General features: G+C 44.3%; 2 protein-coding genes across 2 annotated transcripts; both read left to right on the top strand.

Moving 5' to 3' along the window:
• Positions 1-883: 883 nt before the first annotated feature.
• On the top strand, positions 884-13629 carry Nxf3 (nuclear RNA export factor 3). Its single transcript, XM_037199257.1, is given in 22 exon segments — positions 884-1030; positions 5509-5689; positions 5881-5987; positions 5990-6033; positions 6990-7073; positions 7179-7283; positions 7397-7474; positions 7613-7679; positions 7824-7912; positions 8033-8140; positions 8314-8423; positions 9932-9968; positions 10293-10361; positions 10432-10487; positions 10633-10740; positions 10866-10924; positions 11165-11280; positions 11383-11425; positions 12012-12084; positions 12584-12727; positions 13148-13208; positions 13315-13629. Coding segments are annotated over 22 exon segments (1797 nt in total). The 5' UTR covers positions 884-1026; the 3' UTR covers positions 13369-13629.
• A 5978-nt stretch (positions 13630-19607) lies between these two features.
• Bex1 (brain expressed X-linked 1) lies at positions 19608-21284 on the top strand. The gene is made up of 3 exons (XM_028858252.2): positions 19608-19747; positions 20097-20174; positions 20648-21284. The coding sequence occupies exon 3, from the start codon at positions 20653-20655 to the stop codon at positions 21037-21039; it is 387 nt and encodes a 128-aa protein (XP_028714085.1). The 5' UTR covers positions 19608-19747; positions 20097-20174; positions 20648-20652; the 3' UTR covers positions 21040-21284.
• Positions 21285-22106: the final 822 nt, after the last annotated feature.

Here is a 22106-nt window from a genome sequence, read left to right as displayed (position 1 = left end):
ACTGGACTGCCAAAAAGTTTGAGGAGAGTAGTTTTAAGGACGTTCTATTGATGCTCTTGAATCCAGACCCTCCCCCTTTCCTTTCTTTTTCTTGCTTGGAACTACATTTCTGTCTCTAATCAGTGAGACATTTATCCACATTGACTACTTTCACTCTAGTCTCATTGAAACATTACAACGATCCATAAACTTTGCTTGTTCCTTTATCTCCCCTCTTTCGTCTCTCCTCACCTCCCTCTCCTCTCCCCTCTCCCCGTGCCCCTCTCTCTGAATGTTTGTGTGTTCTCTCTCTTGAATGAGCTAAAGGCAAATTCCAATCACTTGATGATTTTCAGAACATTTTGTTACTTTGTTCTAACTTCAGAAAACGAAGGTTGTTACATAAGTGTAGTCAAACTGGGCAGAAAGGGCTCAGCCTATGGCATGGTTCTTAGTTCTACTCGGTTTCCCAAGGTAACAGCTGAATATCTCCAGACAAAACTTGTACCCCATTAAGCCTCCACAGCTTCAGAGAGCTGGTGATTCTGAGATCAGATAATTTCTTGAGGAGTGGGGGAGGGGAGAAGAGATCTGATGTAGCAAGTACAGAAGTACAGTGCCTGGTTTACAGTGGTCACTCAGAGCTCTCAAAAAAATAAAGAACACAGCGTAATGTAACCAATTCAGAGCTGGGAATGCAAACTTCCCTGCATTTGTAGCAACAAGTACCAGAGTCCCAAGCCTTCAAACTCTAGTTGGCTTCTGGTGTAGCGGCGGCTCAATTTGAAGCAGCTTCCGGGGTGTTTGACTGGTAGAAACGTTAGGAGGCAGTAAGAACAGGAAGTTAGTCCACTCTGCCCAACCCAGGGACCTCCTCTCTATGCTCTACTGGATGAAACTTCCTGTGAGGACTTCCATCTTGTAGCTGACGTTTGGAGCCGGCTCTCATCTTTCTCGGCAGCTTTCCTCAGTTTTTCAGCTCTAGACCACACAGATTCTCCTCAGAAGAACACAGGACATTTGTGACAAGGTACTTCAGGACCTTTCATGGGTGAGTTGATCAGCATGAGGTGTTTGCCCAGTTTTTCTAAGGGCAGGGGTGATACTGCCCTTTCTTCTTCCCATGTGGCCCTTAGGTGACCTCTTTAGGAACAGGGTAGGGGTAGGGTGGCAGGAACCCTCAAGCTGTTTAGTTTCCACTCTCCAGAAGACAAGGATCAAATGAGTACTGAGGTGATTGTCATGTTTCTTTATGGAAAGCCTCCCTTCTTGTGGAGATGAAGTGAAGTCCCCCACCCCGCCCCCACTGCCACAATACACCCCCACCCCCCATTGAGAAGAAAGACCTGAGCCTTAGGTCATCTTGGGTCTAGGAGTTGAAAAATAGGAAATATGACCTAGAATAGGGTTTGGTGGAAATTAATATTCTTTGGATTCACACTAGGGTTAGAAGAGGAACAAGGAAGCAACCATTAATACTGAAACTATTCCAGTCATTCAGAACATCGCACTATCCTTATAGAAGCTTCTAGATGGGGAGGGGGGTGGGACGGGGGAGAACAAGGGAATCTGTGGCTGATATGTAGAACTGAATTGTATTGTAAAATAAAATAAATTTTAAAAAAAGAAGAAAAAAAGAAGCTTCTAGATACTTGCTTTATGGCCTACCATGTGAACTATTTTGAAGTTTCTTACATATGTGTAGGGTTCCATGTTAATTAAGTACATTTGTTATCTATGTATATATATATATAATATATATAAAATTGCTTTTTACATACGTATGCCTATGTACAAAAATGACATCTCAGGCTGTCCTAAACTCTTGGGCTAAAGTGATCCTTTTGCTGTAGACTCCCAAGTATCTAGGACTACAGGCATGTGATATCATGCCCGCTTTGTTTCTCAAAATGTTTAAATCTCCCTTATGCAGATGAACTACTGTCTGATAGATTTATCTGTTATTTAATGTTGAAATTTTCCCCAAATTGTGTATTTGTCCACTTATTTTACCTCCAGCCAATTTTCTTTCTTTATATTAAGAAATGCATGCTAATGCAGACTTTAATACCATCTTCTTGTTTAATTGAACCTTTTATCACTATGAAATGTCCTTTCTTCTATCTCATTCCTCCTCCCTATCTCTCCTGTTTGATACAGTGTTTCCTGTAGCCTCAGCTATGAACTGTTTATGTAGGACAAGGATGACCTTGAACTTCTGCCTCTTCCGCCTCCACCTCCTGAATACTGGCCCTACAAGCGAGTGCCATCATACCTAGTCTATGCAGTGCTGGCCATGGAGCCTACAGTTGTATGCATGTGAGGAAGGCACTCTGATCAACTGAACTACATCCCTGTCTCATATACTTTCTTTCTTTAAAATGTACCTTTTCTATTTCCAATACAAACCTGCAGTTGGATAGTACAAAATGATATGTATTTTCTTATATAATATATATATATATAATTATTGTTAACTATAGCTACTCCACTGTGTAGTAGAACATTAAAAATTGGGACTGAAGAGATGGCTCAGTGGTTAAGAACACTTGCTGAGCAAGCATGTCAAATTGTGTTTTGGTCCTAACATTCATGTAGCAAGACAGGCTTCCTGCAAACAACTGTAACTCCAACTCTGAGGGATCCAAATGCCATTTTCAGGCATCTGTGCATGCATGGAGGTCCCTGTACACAGGTGTGTGCATATACTCACATAGACAGACAGACAGACAGACAGACAGACACACACACACACACACACACACACACACACACTTGCACACATAAATCTTTTTTTTCTTTTTAAAAATTTAGCCTCAGGCAAGTTCTTTTTGTTGTTGTTAATTTTAAAATTTATTCTTCTCTCCTATATTACATCCCAACCACAGTTTATCCTCCCTTCTCTCCCCTGAGTCCCTCTCCCCAACCCTTCATCCACTCCTTCTCCATTCCCCTTCAGGAAAAGGCAGGCCTCCCTTGGATATCAACCGAACATGGCATATCAAGTTACAATAAGACTAGGCACAAACCCTCATATTAAGGCTGGAAGAGACAACCCAGCAGGAGGAAAAGGGTCACAAAAGCAGGCAAAAGAGTCAGAGAGAGCCCCTGAGTCTACTGTTAGGAGTCCTACAAGAACACCAAGCTACACAACTGTCACATATATGCAGAGGGCCCATTTCAGTCCCATGCAGGCTCCCTGGTTGTTGGTTCAGTCTCTGTGAGCCTGTGTGAACCCAGGTTAGTGGATTCCCACATACACAAATCTTAGAAAAGAGTGTTAGGAGTTACTCCTTCTGCTCTAATGGGTGTCCCACCTTGTACACATGAATGAGTCTTTCTTCACCTCCTCTTCCACAGCTTCTAATCTCTGCTAATCACATCCTACTCTCTATTTCTATGAGGCCAACCTTTTAAGCTTCCACATGTAAGTGAGAATATTTTGCCTTTTTATTTAAAACTTTTATAGATAATTAGATTTTATGTGTTTAAAAGAACATTTGGCCGGTGGTGGTGGCGCAAACCTTTAATCCCAGCACTCGGGAAGCAGAGGCAGGCGGATCTCTGTGAGTTGAGGCCAGCCTGGTCTACAGAGCAAGTTCCAGGAAAGGCACAAAGTTACACAGAGAAACTCTGTTTCAAAAAACACACACACACAAAAAAAGAACATTTGAAGAATCCTTTGTTTTCTTTGTTCTCAGACAGGGTCTCATTATGTAGGCCAGTCTGGCCTTGAACTCCCTAAGTAGCTAAAGCGGGACTTGCATTTCTGATTCTCCTGCCTCTGCTTCCCAAGTAGTAACTTTCAGACATGTTCCACTATACCTAGCTAATGGATTTTTTTTTATGTAATCAGGCTCTGTCTGCCCATCAATGAAATCATAGGTTTAATTTGGTACAAATATCTATATGTTATATATTTATCTTTTATTCATTTTTTTTTTTTTGTTTTCATTTCAGGGTTTCTCTGCGTAGTCTTGACTGTCCTGAAACTCACTCTGTAGGTCAGGCTGTCCTCGAACTCACAGAGATTCACCTGCTCCTGAGTGCTGGATTAAAGGCTTGGGCCGCCACCACCAGCACCACCCAGCATACACTTATTTTTATCTGTCCTCAGACAATACATAAACCTTGCAACATTATGATTCTATTTATCCTGGCTTGATTTGTCATGCACTTTCATTATATGTGAGATATGAATATCACAACTTCTTTAATATTTCCCTTCTCTTTTTTTCTAGTCTTCATTACAATATCTATCCAAGATATGCATATGCATCCCAGAAGAAGTATTGTATTGTACACTAACTACTCAGATTTGCTTACAAATTTATCAGTGTCATTGAGTCTTCTTTACTGCACTGATGATTGTATATAGACTAGCTTGACCTTGAACTTGTGACAGTTTTCTTTTCTCTGCCTCCTAGGGACTGGGTATTATTAGTGTGTGCTGCCAGACCCCAAAGGGATATTTCTGTTTTTTAAACATTCATTCATTTATCCATCCACTCATTTATTCATTCAGTGTATGTTTGTGGGTACATGTTTGGAGATCACAGAACAACAGGAAACTCGAGGAAAACAGTTCTCTTCATCCACAATGTGTGTTTAGGGAATTGAACTCCAGTGGTCAGGCTAGGTGGCAAGTTCTTTACCTGCTGAGCCATCTCATAGTCCATTTCTGTTTTAGTTTAACTTTGTAAGGTTTATTTATTTCATGTATGTGAGTGCTTTGCTTGCACTTATGCATATGCACCATATGTGTGCCTGGTACTTGAGGAGATCAGGGGAGCACATCAGATCCCCTGGAACTGGAGTTACAGATGGCCGTGAGCCACCATGTGGGTGCTGGGACCTGAACTCCCATCCACCACAAGAGCAACAAGTTCTCCAAACTGCTGAGATAGCTCTTTTTCTCAATGTGCACTTTTGTTCTATTCTATTACCGTTTTTACTTGAACTTGATGTCTTTTTTAATGTGGAAACTTCTCAACTAAGATATGATAGATATGTTCACCATATTTCCTTTCACTTCTTCCCTTCTCCTTTACTAATCTTCACGATAATATTTGAGCAAGATACAATGTGCATATTTTGTTTTGCTTTATGTATCACTTGTCTAGCTCCCTTTTTTGAGGCAGGGAGTTTGCCTGTGATCCTTGAACCATAAAAAAAACCTTCCAAGATAATTTTTATTATCTTCAAACAGGAGAGTCAAGATTGAGGAATGAAACATATTTGTCTCAGATCCCTCAGCCTGAGCAGGGTAAGACAGTTAGGAACATCATCACAGACCAGTTATTGAGCCCAAACCTTTACCTCTGCATTTGTTCTCTCCTTAGCGTGAGTGCCCCCTTCCTCTCACACCCCAGGAGGTGGAAGCACAGTGAAGTCTTCCAATATTTTTTCACACTGCTTACAGATATTTTTTAGGGGTGGATTATAATAACTAACAATCTTCATTTGCCATTGTATTTTCCCAGGACCTTTTTTTGGTATTATATGTTGATGTATTGATTTTAATTTAAGGGCACAGCTCCCAAACTAACCCTTTTCAAAGAAGAATGAAATGTCGGGGTATTTTCCGAAGGAGATTTCTGAACTCGACTGAACACATCAGAGATACAATGCAAATGCGTACTTCATTCCACCAGCAGCAAGATGGACAGCCAGCAATGAGTAATTCTCCCATGTATACTCGAAGAAGATAGTAAGTGACCAGTCAGCATGGCTGGAATATACTAGCTAGAGTAATGCATAACACTGTGGTTAAATATGTCATTTATATCTCCAAGTGGTTGAGCAATCTTTTTTTTTTGTAGCATTGGTACAAGTGGGGCAAATGGTCTATTGGAGAATTTCTAAGTATATGTGGACTACTTTTACTTCATTTTCCAACAGCACTCCATATGGTATTCCATCCCGGCATCAGAGAATCAACTTATATAAACAAAACCAAATGCATGTTAACAGGGAGGAAGAGCTAAAACCTCCAGAGAGAGAAATGCAGAGGACAAGCAAGATGACACCTCAAAAAACTGGTTCAAGGTCACAGTAAGTACCCCAGCAAAATGGATTTAATGCTCAAAAGAAGGCGATCAGGAGGAGTTGTGTTGGACTTGTGTAGAGTCATTGGGTGCTTTTCTGAGTGCAGTGGAGTTGACACCAGAGTCCACATGCTGGATAAATGAAGGGGAAAATCAGAGAGGCAATATAAAGAGAACAGGGTGACTGCAGGGAGAAGTCAGAGAGTTGTGTTTAAGCAAAGGAAGAAATCAATGCTAAGAAGGTAGAACAGCTCTACACTAGATACTTCAGTTTTGCTAAAACTATATGTGTGTGTTGGGGAGGTTGTAGTTAAAGCGTCTTTGGGGTCCTTACTAAAGAGGAAAGCTAGGTCTGCCATAGGTAAAATCTCTTATTATGGCTTTATAAATGAAATTGTATTATAATCTCAAAAATCAGAGAGATAATAAAAAGTAAATTAATCAAAAATTTTTCAAAATTTTATTTACATATCTGGAGTTTATTATTGAAGGACACAACCTGAATGAAAGGAAAGGAGAGTCAGGAAATACACAGGTGATATAAAAGAAATCATCAAATTTGTCCCATCTTTAGAAATTGCTTTAAAGCTTAAAAACAAGTATTTTACAGCTTCCTATTTTATATCTTTCTTGAAGAAAATTAACAGGTAATGAGTCACAAGTTTTTAAAGTACACAACTTAACAATAAGTGGATGTACAGCTGTGAAATCATTATCACAGTCAACATGCCTGTCAAGCACATCGAGCATCCTTGTCTCCCTTTACAATGGTTCTCTTCCATTCTTTCCCCATATCATTGTTTTCTCAAGCAACTCTTGATTAGTTTTCTACCACGATAGATTTGTTCGAATTTTCTAAATTTTGATGTAAACAAGCTCATGCATTATGTTATGGGCTAAACACTTTTGTCTGATTGAGTTTGACTTTAAATTTCAATGTGCCAATCTTTTCTCCTATCCTAGATTCCCTCTGGCATAAAATACAATAGGAAGTGGCTGTTGGATTTGATTCAGAGCCAGTGCAGTATCCCTTTCACTCCAGTGGAGGTAAGAGAGGACATGGTGGGAGACGAGAGGAACCAGGACAGATGAAGGGCTCTATTAACCACGACATTTGCCTGTATTCCATTTCTCTCACCTGTATCCACGCAGTTTCACTATGAGAAAATGCAGGCCCAGTTTTTTGTTGATAATTCTGGCATTGCCTTTGAACTGAAAAGTATCAGTGACAAGATTTGGGATGAGTCTAATAATAAGGTATGTGTCAGGAGTGTGACTGTGATAAAGTGCAAGCCAGGGTCAATGTCATTTATGATCCTAGGGCTTCCCAGTTCTTAGTGTTAACACAGACTCTCATGTGTTCACTGCAGATATCAATCTTCATCAGCCCCTGTGATGAACCCCACTTGGTGACAGAGCTGAAGTCAGAAAGGATGGATCAAACAAAGGTAATGTAGGCTGTCTTACAGTTTATATAGCCACAGCTGGACCTATGTCTTTCTCCCCATCTGTTGTCCCTTTTATCACTTCAGCCTCAGAGTCACAGAACTCCATCTGTGATACTGCAGCTGGCTCTGAACCCACAGGTTGCTACTTCGCAGCAAGTTCTTAACATGCAGAGACTCCCCTTTGACCAAGGCATGACTGACAGTAGTAAGTTTGAGGATATGAGGGAAGAAGAGGCTGGCTGGGGTGGAAACTTAGGAATTGTAAATTGAGGAGGGTTGATGCTGACAACCCCTCTTTACCAGCTAGCTGCCTCTTAGCCTTCTGATTCTCTGTTCTTGCTTCTCAAAGATTTGATGGCCCATCCTACTGACTTGGCACTGAAACCTGGAAGGTACATGGCTCCTTCCCTGGATATGCATGAAGAGGACATGACCCAGGTAATACCTTACATTTGGTGCTGTTTTGAGAGCAAGTTTGGTACAGGTTTCTGGTACTTAGATTGGTCTCAAGTATCCCCTGTTATATCATTTAACTCTGTTTTTTTCCCATCACTGTAGGCTTTGCCCTTGAACCAGAGTTACAGCAAATCATATCAGCTGTTTGGCTTGCTCGATACTATGGCAATGGCCCATCCTGTTGATAACCTGGATGTCTCTAAAAATGAGGTGAGGCATAATACTGAGACATTTCTCTTGTGAGAAAGTAGAAGTGGTCATCAGAGTGTTGACAAGAGGCAAGGAAGTGGATTTACTGGTAGGGGAACAAGGGGAAGAGCTAAGGGTTCGGGATTCTTCTGCTTCTCTTCCCTTGATCCATGTATTAATTCTCATAATTGCAGGCGAAGTCTGCAGGGGAGAGAGTCAAGGGGCAAGACCCGAATCCAGAAGAGATATGTGCAGACAAAAACTCTCTGAGTACTACCATCTCGGATAAGCCCAGTAACATAAAGTCAGTTGCATCTTCAAGAAGAGCAGCTCTGGCCCTTTGGGAGGACCAGAGACCTCACCCTTCCCTCTGTCTGTATCCTCAGCTGTCCCCACACTACTCCTTTCCTTCTGACCTTCTCCCCCATTCACATGACTTGAGGTGTGATTCCTGGGGCTGAGCACCTAGTCTCCTCCAGCCTGCACTCCCACGCCACAGAAAGATGGCACTGGACTCCTCCCCTAGCCTAACCGGAGCTCTCTTTTTCTTACTCATATAAAGTCCCTTCATCTTTCCCAGGCTGCTCCGAAGGCCCTGTTACCCCAGGATGAGGTCAGAGTTTCTGGATGATGGTAACATTACTTACTTTGGGCCACAGTTGGGGACTTACTCCTCCTTGGAAAGAAACATGGGCTTTCTGAACTAAAGATCTAGAAGTGGGGCAATGCCAAGGAGCAGAGGGCTTCCTGGAGCAAGAGGGTCATGTGGAGAACCAAAGAAGCTTCCATCTCTTCTGTCTTCCTTATCTTCCTTACCTACCTTCCTCATAATCCTACCAAATGTAAAAGAGGATCCCTGCATAGCATGAGATAAGCAAGTTGATTCCTTGGATTAGACCCCTACTCAGACATGCACAGGTAGAGAGGAACCTCCAGGAGAGAACATAGTGACCAGAAGAGAGAAATGTTTCTGAAGAATGTCTCCTTCCCTCAGAGAGGCTCCTTGTTCCCAGAGTGAGCCCAGCCAGCATAGGAGGAACTGTGAGCCTGAATTCAACAGTACCTAATACTGTAAAGTCTTTGTTTCATTCTTGCTTTGGGTCCTGTGAACAGTCTGGAGAAGATGAAGTAAAGGACTGCTGCAGAGGATTCCTTTTCTCCTCTGTTACCTCTGAGCTTTAGCATCAGGCCAGACAGAACATCTTCCATTCCATTTGTGTGGCCTCCTTTTTCTCCTTTGCCTTTACCCTCTATGTCTCCCCTACACCTGCCTCATCTGCTTTCACTCCCTTTCCATTACCATCCCCATGCCTTCCTCTTACTAGTCCTGAGCCATACCTCTCTTACCTCCCTGCCCCAGAATCTCTAGAATGGTGGGCACTAACAAGGTGACAGACTCCTGGGATCCCATGCCATGCCTTGCTCCCTGCAGAGCCTCCCATGGGGACTGTGAGGAGGGGAAAGGAGTCCTTGGAGCCAGGCTCCTCCAGTGTGGATTCTTGAGCCTGAAGAAAGGGATTAGAGAAGTGAGTGTAGAAGCTATACAATAAGAAGAAGAGAGAGGAGAGCAGTGGGGAAAGACAACTCTCTTTCTTCTAGGTCATCCCATAAGGAGGGTATTTTCACTTTCAATTATTTTTGTATGGTTTTATCTGTGTTCCTATATTTATATGTCGACAGATGGATAAATGCATTATAATGTAACCAGACATGCTATCTAACATATATAATATAAAGGGGTGCCATGCAATGTTTATATACACATATACACTGCATAATTCTTAATCAGATTACCTTTTTTTTTTTTGGTAGTTCAATTCTGGAATTGTTCCCCAAGTTATTAAGCCTGGTAAGTGTATTCCTTGATTACTGATTTCTCTAACTGGGGCTCTCACAACATCCAACCTGCTCTGAAAGCTAATAGGTCTTCCTTACATTGGACTTTTTGGACTTGTCCCTTCTGCCTCAAAGAGATAGGGAGAAGCGATTCAGACTCACAGAAGAACTTGCCAAATGGCAAGTCATGATCCCGACTGCACTTCTTCTACCAGTGACATTTTTCGGGCCCTTCTCACACCTGACCTCTGACCGCTTCCATTCTGTGAACCCATCCCTTTCCCTCACCAACCAGCATCACCTGCCACCTCTGCACTGATTTTCTTGCCTCCCACAGGATGGACAGGATTCACCTAAACCAGCACTCTGTGGCCTTGAAGACCACAAGAGCTTACCAACTTGCAAGGTGAGGAGAGAGGTTTGAATTTGTGTATAAAAATGGGTCAACACTTACATTCTGTTCGCTTTTATTTCAGGGAAGTTTCTTTGCATCTGAGGCTGTAAAGACTATGGTCCTACAGTTTCTGCATCAGTAAGTACCTCCAGGAACCCGACGAAGGGGAGAATGGGAGAGGTGGGGCTATCACATTATAGTTCGACTTGATGAAACTTTGAACTCTCTCACTTGGGGCCCAAACCAATGTGATTATCCCATCCTGTCACCCCTCCCCCAACAGGTATTACTTCATCTATGACAATGGAGATCGGCAGGGACTCCTTAATGCCTACCATGCTGAGGCTTGCTTCTCTTTGACCGTGCTCTTCAGTGCCGAGGACTCATCCTCGTGAGTAGCACAATCAGCTCAAGCTCTGACCTAGAGCACTGCACCCTGCTCCCCAGCAGATGCAAGCAGTCCCTTGGAATCATTACACTGGCTTGACCACCACATCTGTTTTCCCTTTCTCCTAGGAGCAGCTTGTGGGAGTACTTCAAGTATAGTAGAAATATGAAGGTTCTCAAGGATTCTTGTAAGTGGGTGGTGGATAAGACTGAGCAAGATAAAGGGGGGTAGAGGGTACAATCACAGACACCAGAGGCCAAGGCTGTTGTTGCACTCTCCATTCCTGCCACACTCTCTTGACTCCAAACCAACCGCTGCTTGTTCCTAAACCCTTTAGCATGTGGCTCTGACTGGGGAATGCTGTGTGAGAGTGTAAAAAGTATGTGCAACTCCAAGGACACATAGCTTTCTCTCTCCCCCTTTACAGATATTCGGAGGCAGCTGCTGAAGCATAAAAAATGTGACATTATTTACTTTCTTCGTACATTGCCCAAAACTCAGCATGACCTCACCTCCTTTGTGGTGGACATATGTTTCCAGACAGTAAGCACCTGCTCTTTTCATGGGCCACATCACGTACTCAGAAATCTGAGGGTGAGTAGAAAGTTATGCGGGACCTGAGCTCATGCCTTGTTTCCCTTTTAGGAAACAATGATTTGCTTCTCTGTTAGTGGATTGTTCAAGGAAGGTGAGTGTCTGTGGAATCCCCTCTTGAGACCCTGTCCTGCTTCCTGCCCTGGATGTGCACCCCTGAGAACTCCCCCACCTCCCCTCAATTGTGTGCCATTCCTTCCTGTCCCCCTTTGCGCTCTCCTGTCCACAGCATCCTGCCCACAGACCATCCTGGTCTCCCCGAAGGCTGTGCCTGTCTGCCCCACAGCTCAGGGGTGAGGGAGGACAGGGGAGCCGTGGGGTTGGTGTCTCTCATTCCACATTCTTACTCTGACTTTGGGCCAGTTGCTTAACCTCGGCATTTCCACAGTTGCAAATGGTGCCAATTAAACTCCCCCTCCCCACCTTAATGGAAAACAGACCAAGGGAACATTGGAAGGGATGTTTCCTAGGGTCCAGCATGTGGTAGGGGGCCCATCAAGGGGAGTGGACCATTTCCATTGTCACCAGCCCTCTCCATTCCTGCCACATTCCCCTGACTCCAAGCCAAATATTGAGTGGTTCTTGGCCCCTTTTGCTATAAGACCCTGACTGGGGAATGCCCTTGGGAGTCTTAAGCGGTGACAACTCTAAAAGTGCATTGTTGTTTCTTGTCCTTGAAGTGGAGGGCAGCTCGCAGGGATGTACTCATGCCTTCACTCGGACCTTCATTGCTTCCTATGGCAACAGTTCAGAGTAAGTGCTGTGCTGTGGATGGGCACTCTCACCCCAGCGCGGGCCAGCAGTGTGACAATGCTGTGCTCGGGCTATTACCAATATTGTGGAAAGGCAATGGGTAGATTCAAGGAGTAGTCTTGTGTAGTGGTTAACAGTGTGGACTTTGGGGTCAGACTACCAGCCTCTTCTTTGCTTATTTCAGGCTTATTCTGTGAATTTAGTCAGGTCACATTGCCCATTTGTAGTTCTGTCTTCTAAAAATGTTGATTATACTGTCCACTCTTTTTAGTTGATAAAACCATTTTTGAATTAAAGTTAAATCTGCCATTCTATTTATATAGACAGTCTCCAACAGTGTGCTCCTTCTCTGGGAACATTGTAGATAACCAGGGAAGAAAAGCAGGGCAAAGCAGGAATATGAGAACAGTCTGGTTGCTGCACAGTGAGAGCATGACAATTGTTGGGAAGTATATTTTTGTCTCTTTTCCCATCCATCTCGGGAATGCTTTTCCTCCAGCCTTCATATCATCAATGACAAGCTGTTTGTAAGGAACGTCCAAGGGCTTCCCAGTGCCTCCATCCCTGTGGCCACATTACCTGCCTTCTCTCAAGATCAACAGAAGATGATGCAGTCTGGGATGAATGCTGAGTGGTCTCAGAAGTGAGTGTTGGGTGTACACAATGATGGAGTATGAGGTAGGACTAGGAGAATGAGTTCTGGAACATATAGGCTTTGCTTCTTCATTTCATTCACTGTCTTTGGAACATACAGGCTTTGTTTCTTCATTTCATTCACTGTCTTACTGAACAGTTTCCCCTGTTCTCGGTAAAGTGTAGGCTAACTAACCATTTTAAATAGCTATTGAATGATTCCCCAAAATCCATGGACCCTGTTCATTTAAAGAGAGACCTTTGATTTTCAGGAATTTCTCCATATTATGGCACAAGTGTCATCTTGCTGAATATCTTTAAATACACGTAGAGGCATGTTTCTGTCACACGGGTCAGGAAATGCCTCTGTGTTGTCAGTGTCTCTTTTCTTGTGTTTTGATGGATGCTGTCTGCTCATCCTCTATCACAGGTGCCTTAATGATGAGCAGTGGGATTACAGCAAAACCATACAAAGCCTGGCTTTACTCAAGGTGAGGTTTGGTAATTGAAGCCAGATGAGAAAGGCCAAGTGGCCTGGAAATGATGCTAGTTTCTTGGATCTGCTTATCTCCCAATTGTGTCCTTTACTTCCTCCAGGTACAGGACGTGAGCCCAGAGGATACCTCCATACAGCCAGGTCCAGGATCCTAAGAACAGCACACCAAGAAGAAATCCCTGGGTGTCGCTATCTTATTTCTTCAACCCTCTGTTGCAATTTTGTTCTAGTACAGTGATTTCCATTTAAATGAACTGGGGCATCTAGTTACATCCTGGAAGCTAAGGCCTAGCTTGTGAATCGAACTTTCATGTATCTAAATGGCCTGTTGTTGGTGTATTTGCCACATATGTCAGGATCCTTGTTTCTTACATTTTCTTCTATTATAAATTTTATTAAATTTGTTGAGCATTTCATGTTTCTGTAATCCATTCTGGTTACTCCCACTCCTCACCCTGTCACATCTCCTTTCCACCCTCCCTCTTCCCTCCACGTCCTTGTCTCACACTCAAGTCTTTTGTTTTGCATTGTGCCCCTCTGAGTATGAACAGGGCCATCTATGTGGCCATGTGTCCCTTGGCCTCACCTGTGGGGACATGGGTAAAGACAATGATTTCCTTTCCCCTAGAATCCATCAGTAGCCAATAGTTTGACAGAGAGGGATAGGCTCCATTCACCGATTGGCTAATGAGAGGTCTAGTCTTGGGCAGGCCCCGAGGAGGCAATCTCAGTTGCGGGTAGTTTGTGATAATCGTGTCACGCTCAGAAGATGCTGTTGATGGAGACAGACTGTGTTAGAAGGATGAGTACCTCTAAGGAAGAACTGCTATAGAGACTGAAGCCTTAGACCCAGTCTTAGGCTGTACATTTATGCTCCTGTGGGCTATACAGCTTCCTATGTTGAGCAGACTCTCTAACCCTTTTAAAACTGAGTACTGATGTTCTGTGTGCCTAAAGTATTCATCAAGTATTTCATGCAGATAACAATATTCTTCTATTAGCCATACAAATTTATTCAAAATTAAAACCAGCGTAATTGGTACGATATAACATTAAAGGACACATAAAAGCCTGTGAAGAATAATAATTCCCATATATGTAACTGTCATACTATAAAAATCCTTGATATAAAAAGAGGCAAGGGTAAGGAAATTATGATTAACTTTGTATTTTTATTAAAAGAAATAAGCGGGGTGGTGGTGGTGGTGGTGGCGGTGGCAGTGCACGCCTTTAATCCCAGCACTAGGGAGGCAGAGGCAGGCAGATTTCTGTGAGTTCCAGGCCAGCCTGGTCTACAGGATGAGTTCTAGGACAGCCTGGGCTGTTACACAGAGAAATCCTGTCTCAAAAAAAATATATCCTGGAAACCTATGAAAATATGTTTCACCACTAAAAGTACAAAAGTAGCCACAAATCCTGAAATGATTTAGAAAAGGAAAATAAAGATGATGATGATGATGATGTTGATGATTTTGATAGATGATTTTGATTTTTAGAGACAGGGTTTCTCTGTGTAGCTTTGTGACTTTCCTGGATCTTGCTCTGTAGACCAGGCTGGCCTCAAACTCACAAAGATCTGCCTGCCTCTGCTTCCCGAGTGCTGGGATTAAAGGCGTGCGCCACCACCGCCCAGCTAAGATTATTATTTTAAGAGAAAAAGTGTCCATCTGTCTGGTCCCAATCGAGCCCGGCAAGCCTGTGGTTTTCTTTCCCTTACAGGGCAGCCGGCCCTAGGCGGGCATGTAGGTAGAGAAACTTGCAGGCCTGCCCAGTGCCATTAGGACCAAATGGGTGAAGGTCACCTATGTGCCTGCCCGGGGCCATCTACCCTGGGCAGGGAAGAGAAACTGCAGTCGGGCACCATTATGCTGAGCAAATATATGGTGGAGTATGGGAGAGAGAGAGAGAGAGAGAGAGAGAGAGAGAGAGAGAGAGAGAGGGAGGGAGGGAGGGAGGGAGGGAGGGAGGGAGGGAGGGAGGGAGGGAGGGAGAAGCAGAATGGTTCATGTCTTGTGGAGAGACGCAGATCTGAAGACAGGAAGGTGGTGAGGAACGGGCTGATGTGGGAGGCTTGCTTGCCATCCGTGGTCAGGGTGACCTCTGGGCCTGGGCTGCTGCCAAGGGCCATGTCTGGGTCTGTTGCCCTGCAGCAGCTGAGATTTGTGTTGATGTTCATGGCTCCTGCTGCCACCCAAGGCTGTGAGGATGCGGGGATCTGGGATGACATCTGAGGCCATGTTGGTATCTGAGGGTCATGTTGCCACAGGGGCCATCTTGATCTGGGTGGCTTGCAGTGCCCCAGGGCCATGGAGACATCCAGGCCTGAACAGCAGCTGAGGGTCATGTCTGGGTCCGTGGCCCTACTGCAGCAAGGTTCTGTGTTCATGTCTGTGGCTCCTATTACCACCAAAGGACGTGCAAATGCTTGGAGTCTGTTGGTATTCGAGTATCATGCTGCCACTGGGGCCATACAGATCTGAGTGTCCTTCGCTGCTACCCAGGACCATGGTATCATCTGGGCTCTGGCTGTGGCTGAGAGACCTTGTCTGGGTCTGTGGCCCTACTGTAACCAGGGTCTGTGTTAATGTCCATGGCTCCTGATACCACTGAAGGCCATGCAACTGCCTGGGTCTGGCCACCTGGGGCCATGTTGGAGTCTGGGGACCATGCTACTGATGGGCTCAGTCCATGTGGATCTGAAAGGCTTGTGCTGCCTCCTGGGGCCTATGATGACATATCGGCCCAACCTGCTGTTGATAGCCATGTCTGGGTCCTTGGTTCTAGGGTAGTTGGGGTCTGTGTTGATGTTGCATTGCCTGTGTTATGACAGGGACCCATGTGAACCATACGTTGAACCATGTGTTGAGGTATAAGGGCCATGCAGAGATGGCTGCTGCCCTTACTGGCCAGATGATAGCTGACCTCACCCCTCACCACAGGCATGGGAGATCTTGCTCTGCCCCTAGCCTGAAGGGGGTGTTTCCAGAGGCCCAGACTGACCAGCTTGCCTACCACCCAGGCCCACCTGCAGGGCTTTGAATGGGCACTCCCAAACATCTACCCCATCTATGACCTGCTGGAGTGCATGAAGGGACTGGTTTTGTGGAACCATAGCTGCAGGACCTCCATGACTCTGGGCAACAGCAGGATATCTGGGAGGAGTTTTGGTGAGAGTCCCATATTGACGGTATGCCAGAGGCCAGAGGCCTTAAACATGACCAACAACATGTTATATAATGACCATTTGCAAGTGAAGCTGTTTGGGAAAAAGGGTCTATACACTGCATACTACACTGCAGCTCCCAAGGGCACTGAGACAAATGAAGAAGCCATGGAGAGGCGGGAAAGATGAAAGAGTGAAGGGAGTTTTGTTGTTTGCCATTTTGTTTGTCTATATTTGTTTGTGTTTTAATTCATATTCTTATTTGTATTATTACTTATTTTTAAGTTTTCCTTTGTGGGAGGAATGCTACAAGGGTGAAGGGCAGATATGAAGGGACTGGGAAATGAATGGGATGGGGTGCATGATATGAAATTCCCAAAGGATCAATACAAAATTATGTTTAAAAAAAAAAAAGGAACACTTGTGTACATGTGTAGGCATACATAAGTGTGTATCTTTTTGTGGATGTCTTTAGTTGTCTAACACATATAAAGTATGTACTGCACACTGGATAGTTTAAATCTACAGAAATTTATTTTCTCATAATCTGGAGGTCATAAATCCCAAACCAATGTGTTACAAAGACCATACACACCTTGTAAGACTTTCTTTTTAATGCAAGGTTCTTTTAAGTATACAATTATGTTCTCTGTGAATAGGGATAATCTGACCTCTTCCTTTCTTTTTTTAACCCCTTATATCTTTCTCTTGCCTTCTCCCCCCCCCCCAAGACTTCAAGAAATATATTGATTTAGGAGTGGAGAGAGTATGCACCTTATATTCTTCCCAAATTTGGAGGAAATGTTATTTTTTTTTTTTGCCACATTTAGTATAATGTTGGCTAAATGTTTGTCACAAATAGCCTTCATTGTTTTGTCTATTCCAAATTATTCCAGGACGTTTTTGTAACTTCAAGCCATCAGTGTGCACTATTTCACCATAATAGCTTTGGAAGACTAATACATTACTATAGAGACATATGCCTGTGCATGCATATACACACTGACAATTTTTTCTGAAAATAAGATAATTTACATTTCTAAATTAACAATTTAATGCCCCCATCTTTGTGTCCCCTTTTAAAAATTTAGTCGCTCACTCCAATTTGTGTTGGCCATATGCTTCTCATTATAGAGGTATTCATGGAGTGTGGTTGACCTACCAGGAGCCTCACCATTAAATAACTCCTCAGAAGCCATCAACTGTCCATAGTTTCTTGGTTAGCGGTGGGGGCTCAAGATCCCTTTGATGTGAATGCATCCAACCCTATTGGTTGAAAAAATTTGTATCTATGTTCATCCAGGAAATTGGCTTGTAGCTTTCTTTTTCTGTTATGTCTTTATCCAGATCTGATGTCAGTGTAAGAACTGGCTTCCATTTCTATTTTGTAGAACAGTTTAAGGAGTATTAGTATTAGACCTTCCTTTAATGTTTGAGAGAATTCATCACTCTGTCCAGTTCTGGGATTTGCTTGGTGGAGAGACTTTCAATTACTGTATCAATTTCATTGCTTTTTGTGTCTTTTTAATTTGTTTATGACATCTTCTGGATTTAATTTCAGCAGGACATACGAGTTTTAACAACTTCCCTCTCATCTTTGATTTTGTTTATTTGAGTTTTCTCTCTCTTTTGTTAGTTTGGTTAAGATGTAAGTACTGTTTATCTTGAAGAACCAACTCTTTGATTGGGTGTATGTATTGTTATTTTAGTTTCATTTCATTAATTTTTGCCTTGATCTTTATTATTTCTAGCCACATGTTACTTTTTTTTTTGGACAGTATCTCAGCTGATCTGGCACTTGCTGTGTTTACCAGTCTGGCCTCAAACTCACAGAGCTCTTCCTGCTCAGTGGTCTGGAGGTGAAGCAATTATGATAAATATACTAGCAGTCCACACCTCCAATGCTCCATAAGAGTTAACAAACGGAACACAGACAGGATTCTACCCTAGCTGGGTGCTAAGAAGAGCAGGCAGTCTTGGGATTCCCCTTTTCCCTCACTCAACAGACACTTGCTACTTTACATGGAATCTACAAAAGTTTAGGGTGGTTTCCAGTATGGGCACAGACCTCTATCCTATGCTAGAAGGTAATTCACTAGGGAAGGACTTGTGGAAGAGTTGGAGAAAAGAATCCAAAGGTGATATCTCCATGTGACTTGGAAATATGCAACAGGAACCTGAACATAGGAAATTAGGGGCTCTGGAATTTGTTGGTAGGGAAACTAGCAGTTCTTAGCCTCTTTTTACAGCAGAGATGATCTATCTTCTATCCCTCAACTTGCATGACTACCTCACAGCTTTTCCCCTTTACTTAGATCCTTAAAGCCACCCATAGTAATAGCCATTAACTTTCAGTTGCTAGCAAAAGCCTTTCTACAGTTAAAAATGAAGGATAAAATGGAACAGAATTATTCAACACTTGGTATTGGTTCCAGACGGGATATAGATTCTGTTTTCATAAAATTGCTATGCTCTAACAACTGAAGTTGTCTCTTAAGATGCACTTAACTGATTTTAGAAACACAGATTGTGTTCAAAGAGATTCTCTGTTTTAAATTTTTTTTCCAGAGAAAAATTCAAGCAAACTAGAATGTTCTAAAAATAGTTTGTAGCAATTGAATATATGCAATATATGCATTGCATCCAGCACAGGTGAACATGGTGTGTGTGTGTGTGTGTGTGTGTGTGTGTGTGTGTGTGTGTTACCATGCCAGTTTCAAACATTTAGTTCAAAAATAAAATTTCCTGCTTTTCAAAAATTGAGGTATGAAAATTTGTTGTTTTGAAAGAGGGTCTCATTCTGTGGCCCAAAATGATTTGAAATTTACTATGTACTCTACACTGGTCCTAACTCTTGGTGAATCTCCTACTTCAGCCTCCCTAGTGCCATGATTTCAAGAGTGAGGCACCAGTTGTGGCTGAGACTCATTAATGTTTAAAAAGAAAATAAAGAGAAATTAATAGAAAGAATCTATACAGATGTAAAGAACGGAGAAAGCAGAACGCCAGGGTGAGGATGTGGTGGTGCTGAACCAAGAAGGACGGATGCAGACTCTCCCTGGAAACAGGGAAGGGAGAAGTCCAACCTCCAGACGGTGAGGCCACTTGTGGGTACTCAGATTGGCGAGGATCTGGATGAGTGACGGGTGGGGCGTGACTTGCGCGCTCAAAGCGGGGAGCTGGGGCGGGGCCTCCTGTCGCACTGGCCTCCTGAGCAGGGGAGCTAGCTTGGCAGTGACGCGGGGCCCTCACGTGACCCGGGGCTGCAGAGCGACGCAGCCTTGGGTGCAGTCGTCACTTGCGTCTGGTCTCCAGCTCCGCGCTTCCCTGCGCAGGGCGGGCTGGCATCGGGCCCTGGGCGAGCGGCGCAGGTAAGGGGCCCGCACGCAGCGGCCCTAGGGCCACAGCCTCCCGGTGCGCCGGAGCGCGCTGCAGGACGGCGCGGCGGCCCCGCGGCTTTGTGCATGGCAAGGAGAACCGCGGCTGCGCCCGGGGAAGGGGCGCCCCTGCTTGCGGGCGGGGATGGCGGGGGTCTCGGGAAGGGCCGGCTGGGCGGGCTGGCAGGGGCCACTGCTAGACCTAGCCCTGGAGAGCCTGGAAGGGGACGGGCTGCTGGTGGCTGTGGGAGGCGGGAAAGGCTGGGCAGTGGGGGTGCAGGCGGAGGAGGGGGTGCGGTACTGATCTCCGCGCTGAGTCGCTCCCATCCCACCCTGTCTGCAGGTCTGCAAGCCGAGAGTCGCGGCGGCGCGTCTGGCAGGACAATTGAGAGGAGGACTCCGCGGCGAGGGATAGGCCCAGGTCGGTTCAGGGCAGTGTGTGTGTGTGTGTGTGTGTGTGTGTGTGTGTGTGTGTGTGTGTGTGTGTGTGTGTGTTGGGGGGGGCGCGGAGTGGGGAGGGGAGGGTTGGAGGAGCGTGCGGAAAGCCTTGTCTGGAAAGTCAGCCCTCCTCACATCCATTCCTTCCCACCTTCCATCCCATCCCCCTCGTTCTACCTCCCATCTACCCCACCACCTTCCACCATCCCCATCCACCAGCTCCATCCTCCATTTTGACGGCTGCAAAAGCCTTGGAGATTGATCAACGGGGAAAATGGTGGGTTGTGGGGAGAGGGGATGGGACTGGGGGCCCTCTAGAGGGCGTGTTGGGCCTTTCAGGTAGGAAAATAAAATTTGAAAAACAAAGTAAACATATGGACACCCAAAATAGTGAATGTTGGAAAATGGGCCTCTGTCCTCGGTGCTGAACCTTTCAACAATTCCCTTGTCTTCTAGGAGAAATGGAATCCAAAGAGGAACAAGAAGTAAAAAATCTCAACATGGAAAATGACCATCAGGAGAAGGAGGAGAAGGAAGAAAAGCCACAAGAGGCTAACAAAAGGGAGCAGCCCGTGGCCATGCCTTTGGAAACAGGCGAATACCGCATGCCTAGAGGAAGTCGCAGACGCCGAGTCAGGCCGCCCATTGCCCACTATAGATGGGACCTGCTGTATAGGGTTGGAGAGCCCCAGGCAAGGGTGAGACAGGAGAACGTGGAGAGGTTTGGGGAGGATGTGAGGCAGCTCATGGAGAAGTTGAGGGAAAGGCAGCTGAGCCATAGTCTGAGGGCCGTTAGCACTGACCCCCCTCACCACGACCACCACGATGAGTTTTGCCTTATGCCCTGAATCCTGAAGTTCTCTCTGAAGAGAATATGGGGACCCCTGCTTCTAAAACGTACATGTTTGTGATGCACTGTTGTAAAATTTTTGATGTTACTTGTTCCCCATGGGTCTCCACTTACCGCCAGCTTCTAATTGAAACTTGTGTTTTTGATTCAGTCTTAAAATTTTTTTGTTAGCAGAATTTATCTAATGCATGGAAAGATGCTCATTATATATTGTGGAGCTAATAAAGCAGATTTAAAAAGCAATCTTAGTATTTATTATTTAAAGGCTACTTATATATATCACACACAGTGGGAAAGTGGGTGGAATTCAATTGTAAAAGGATTAATACTGGGACTCATTCTGTGAGAGTAAGGCAGACAAACAAGAGACATTTTAGTACCCTGGGGGCCCCCATTTGGTTTTGGTTATACCCATCGCCCCATGGTATAATAATACACTTTGCAACCTATTCCTTTCAACTGTGTGTGGTATACTCACTTCCTTCTCCTCACAATGCACCCAGCAATCCCTGAACCCCTTCAGGCCCTCACCTGTGTGCGTCATGGTACACATACATACTCCCATCTCTGAACAAACAATAGTGTGTTTTCCCACTTACCCCTGGTAACAATCACATTTAGATCATTTCTATTTAAGTGAATTCTCCAGGTATCTGGGTGTGGAGAATAGAAGGGCTGGTCCTTCTGGCTTAGACTGGTTTTGGGTACAAGCACAGTAAGATGAAATTATATCCTGCAGTAAAATTTTAAGTATAACCCCTTATTTACCATTGTATGCCTATGTATAACTGGGCATGCATATTATTAAAATCAGATGCATGTGGGAAGGGACATGCGTATTAGGGAAAATGAATGTATGACTTGATCTGTCAGCCAAAGTAAGAGAATCACCCAAACAATGCCCCATAGTAAACTGCCCTTAAATCCCATAAAAGGAAGCCCTGAACTATAATGGGAACCTTCAGTGTTCTCGATCATATGGCTTGCTATCCTGACAAATGTATCCCTCTATAACCTACACTATTGCCTTGCTTTGAACAAAATTCACCTTGCTTCTTTAGTAAA

The sequence above is a fragment of the Peromyscus leucopus genome, chromosome X, assembly GCF_004664715.2.
Source record: "Peromyscus leucopus breed LL Stock chromosome X, UCI_PerLeu_2.1, whole genome shotgun sequence".
In the NCBI taxonomy this organism is placed as follows: domain Eukaryota; kingdom Metazoa; phylum Chordata; class Mammalia; order Rodentia; family Cricetidae; genus Peromyscus; species Peromyscus leucopus.
Note: the sequence above shows the minus strand (reverse complement) of the source record. Positions and strands in the feature narration are given on the sequence as shown.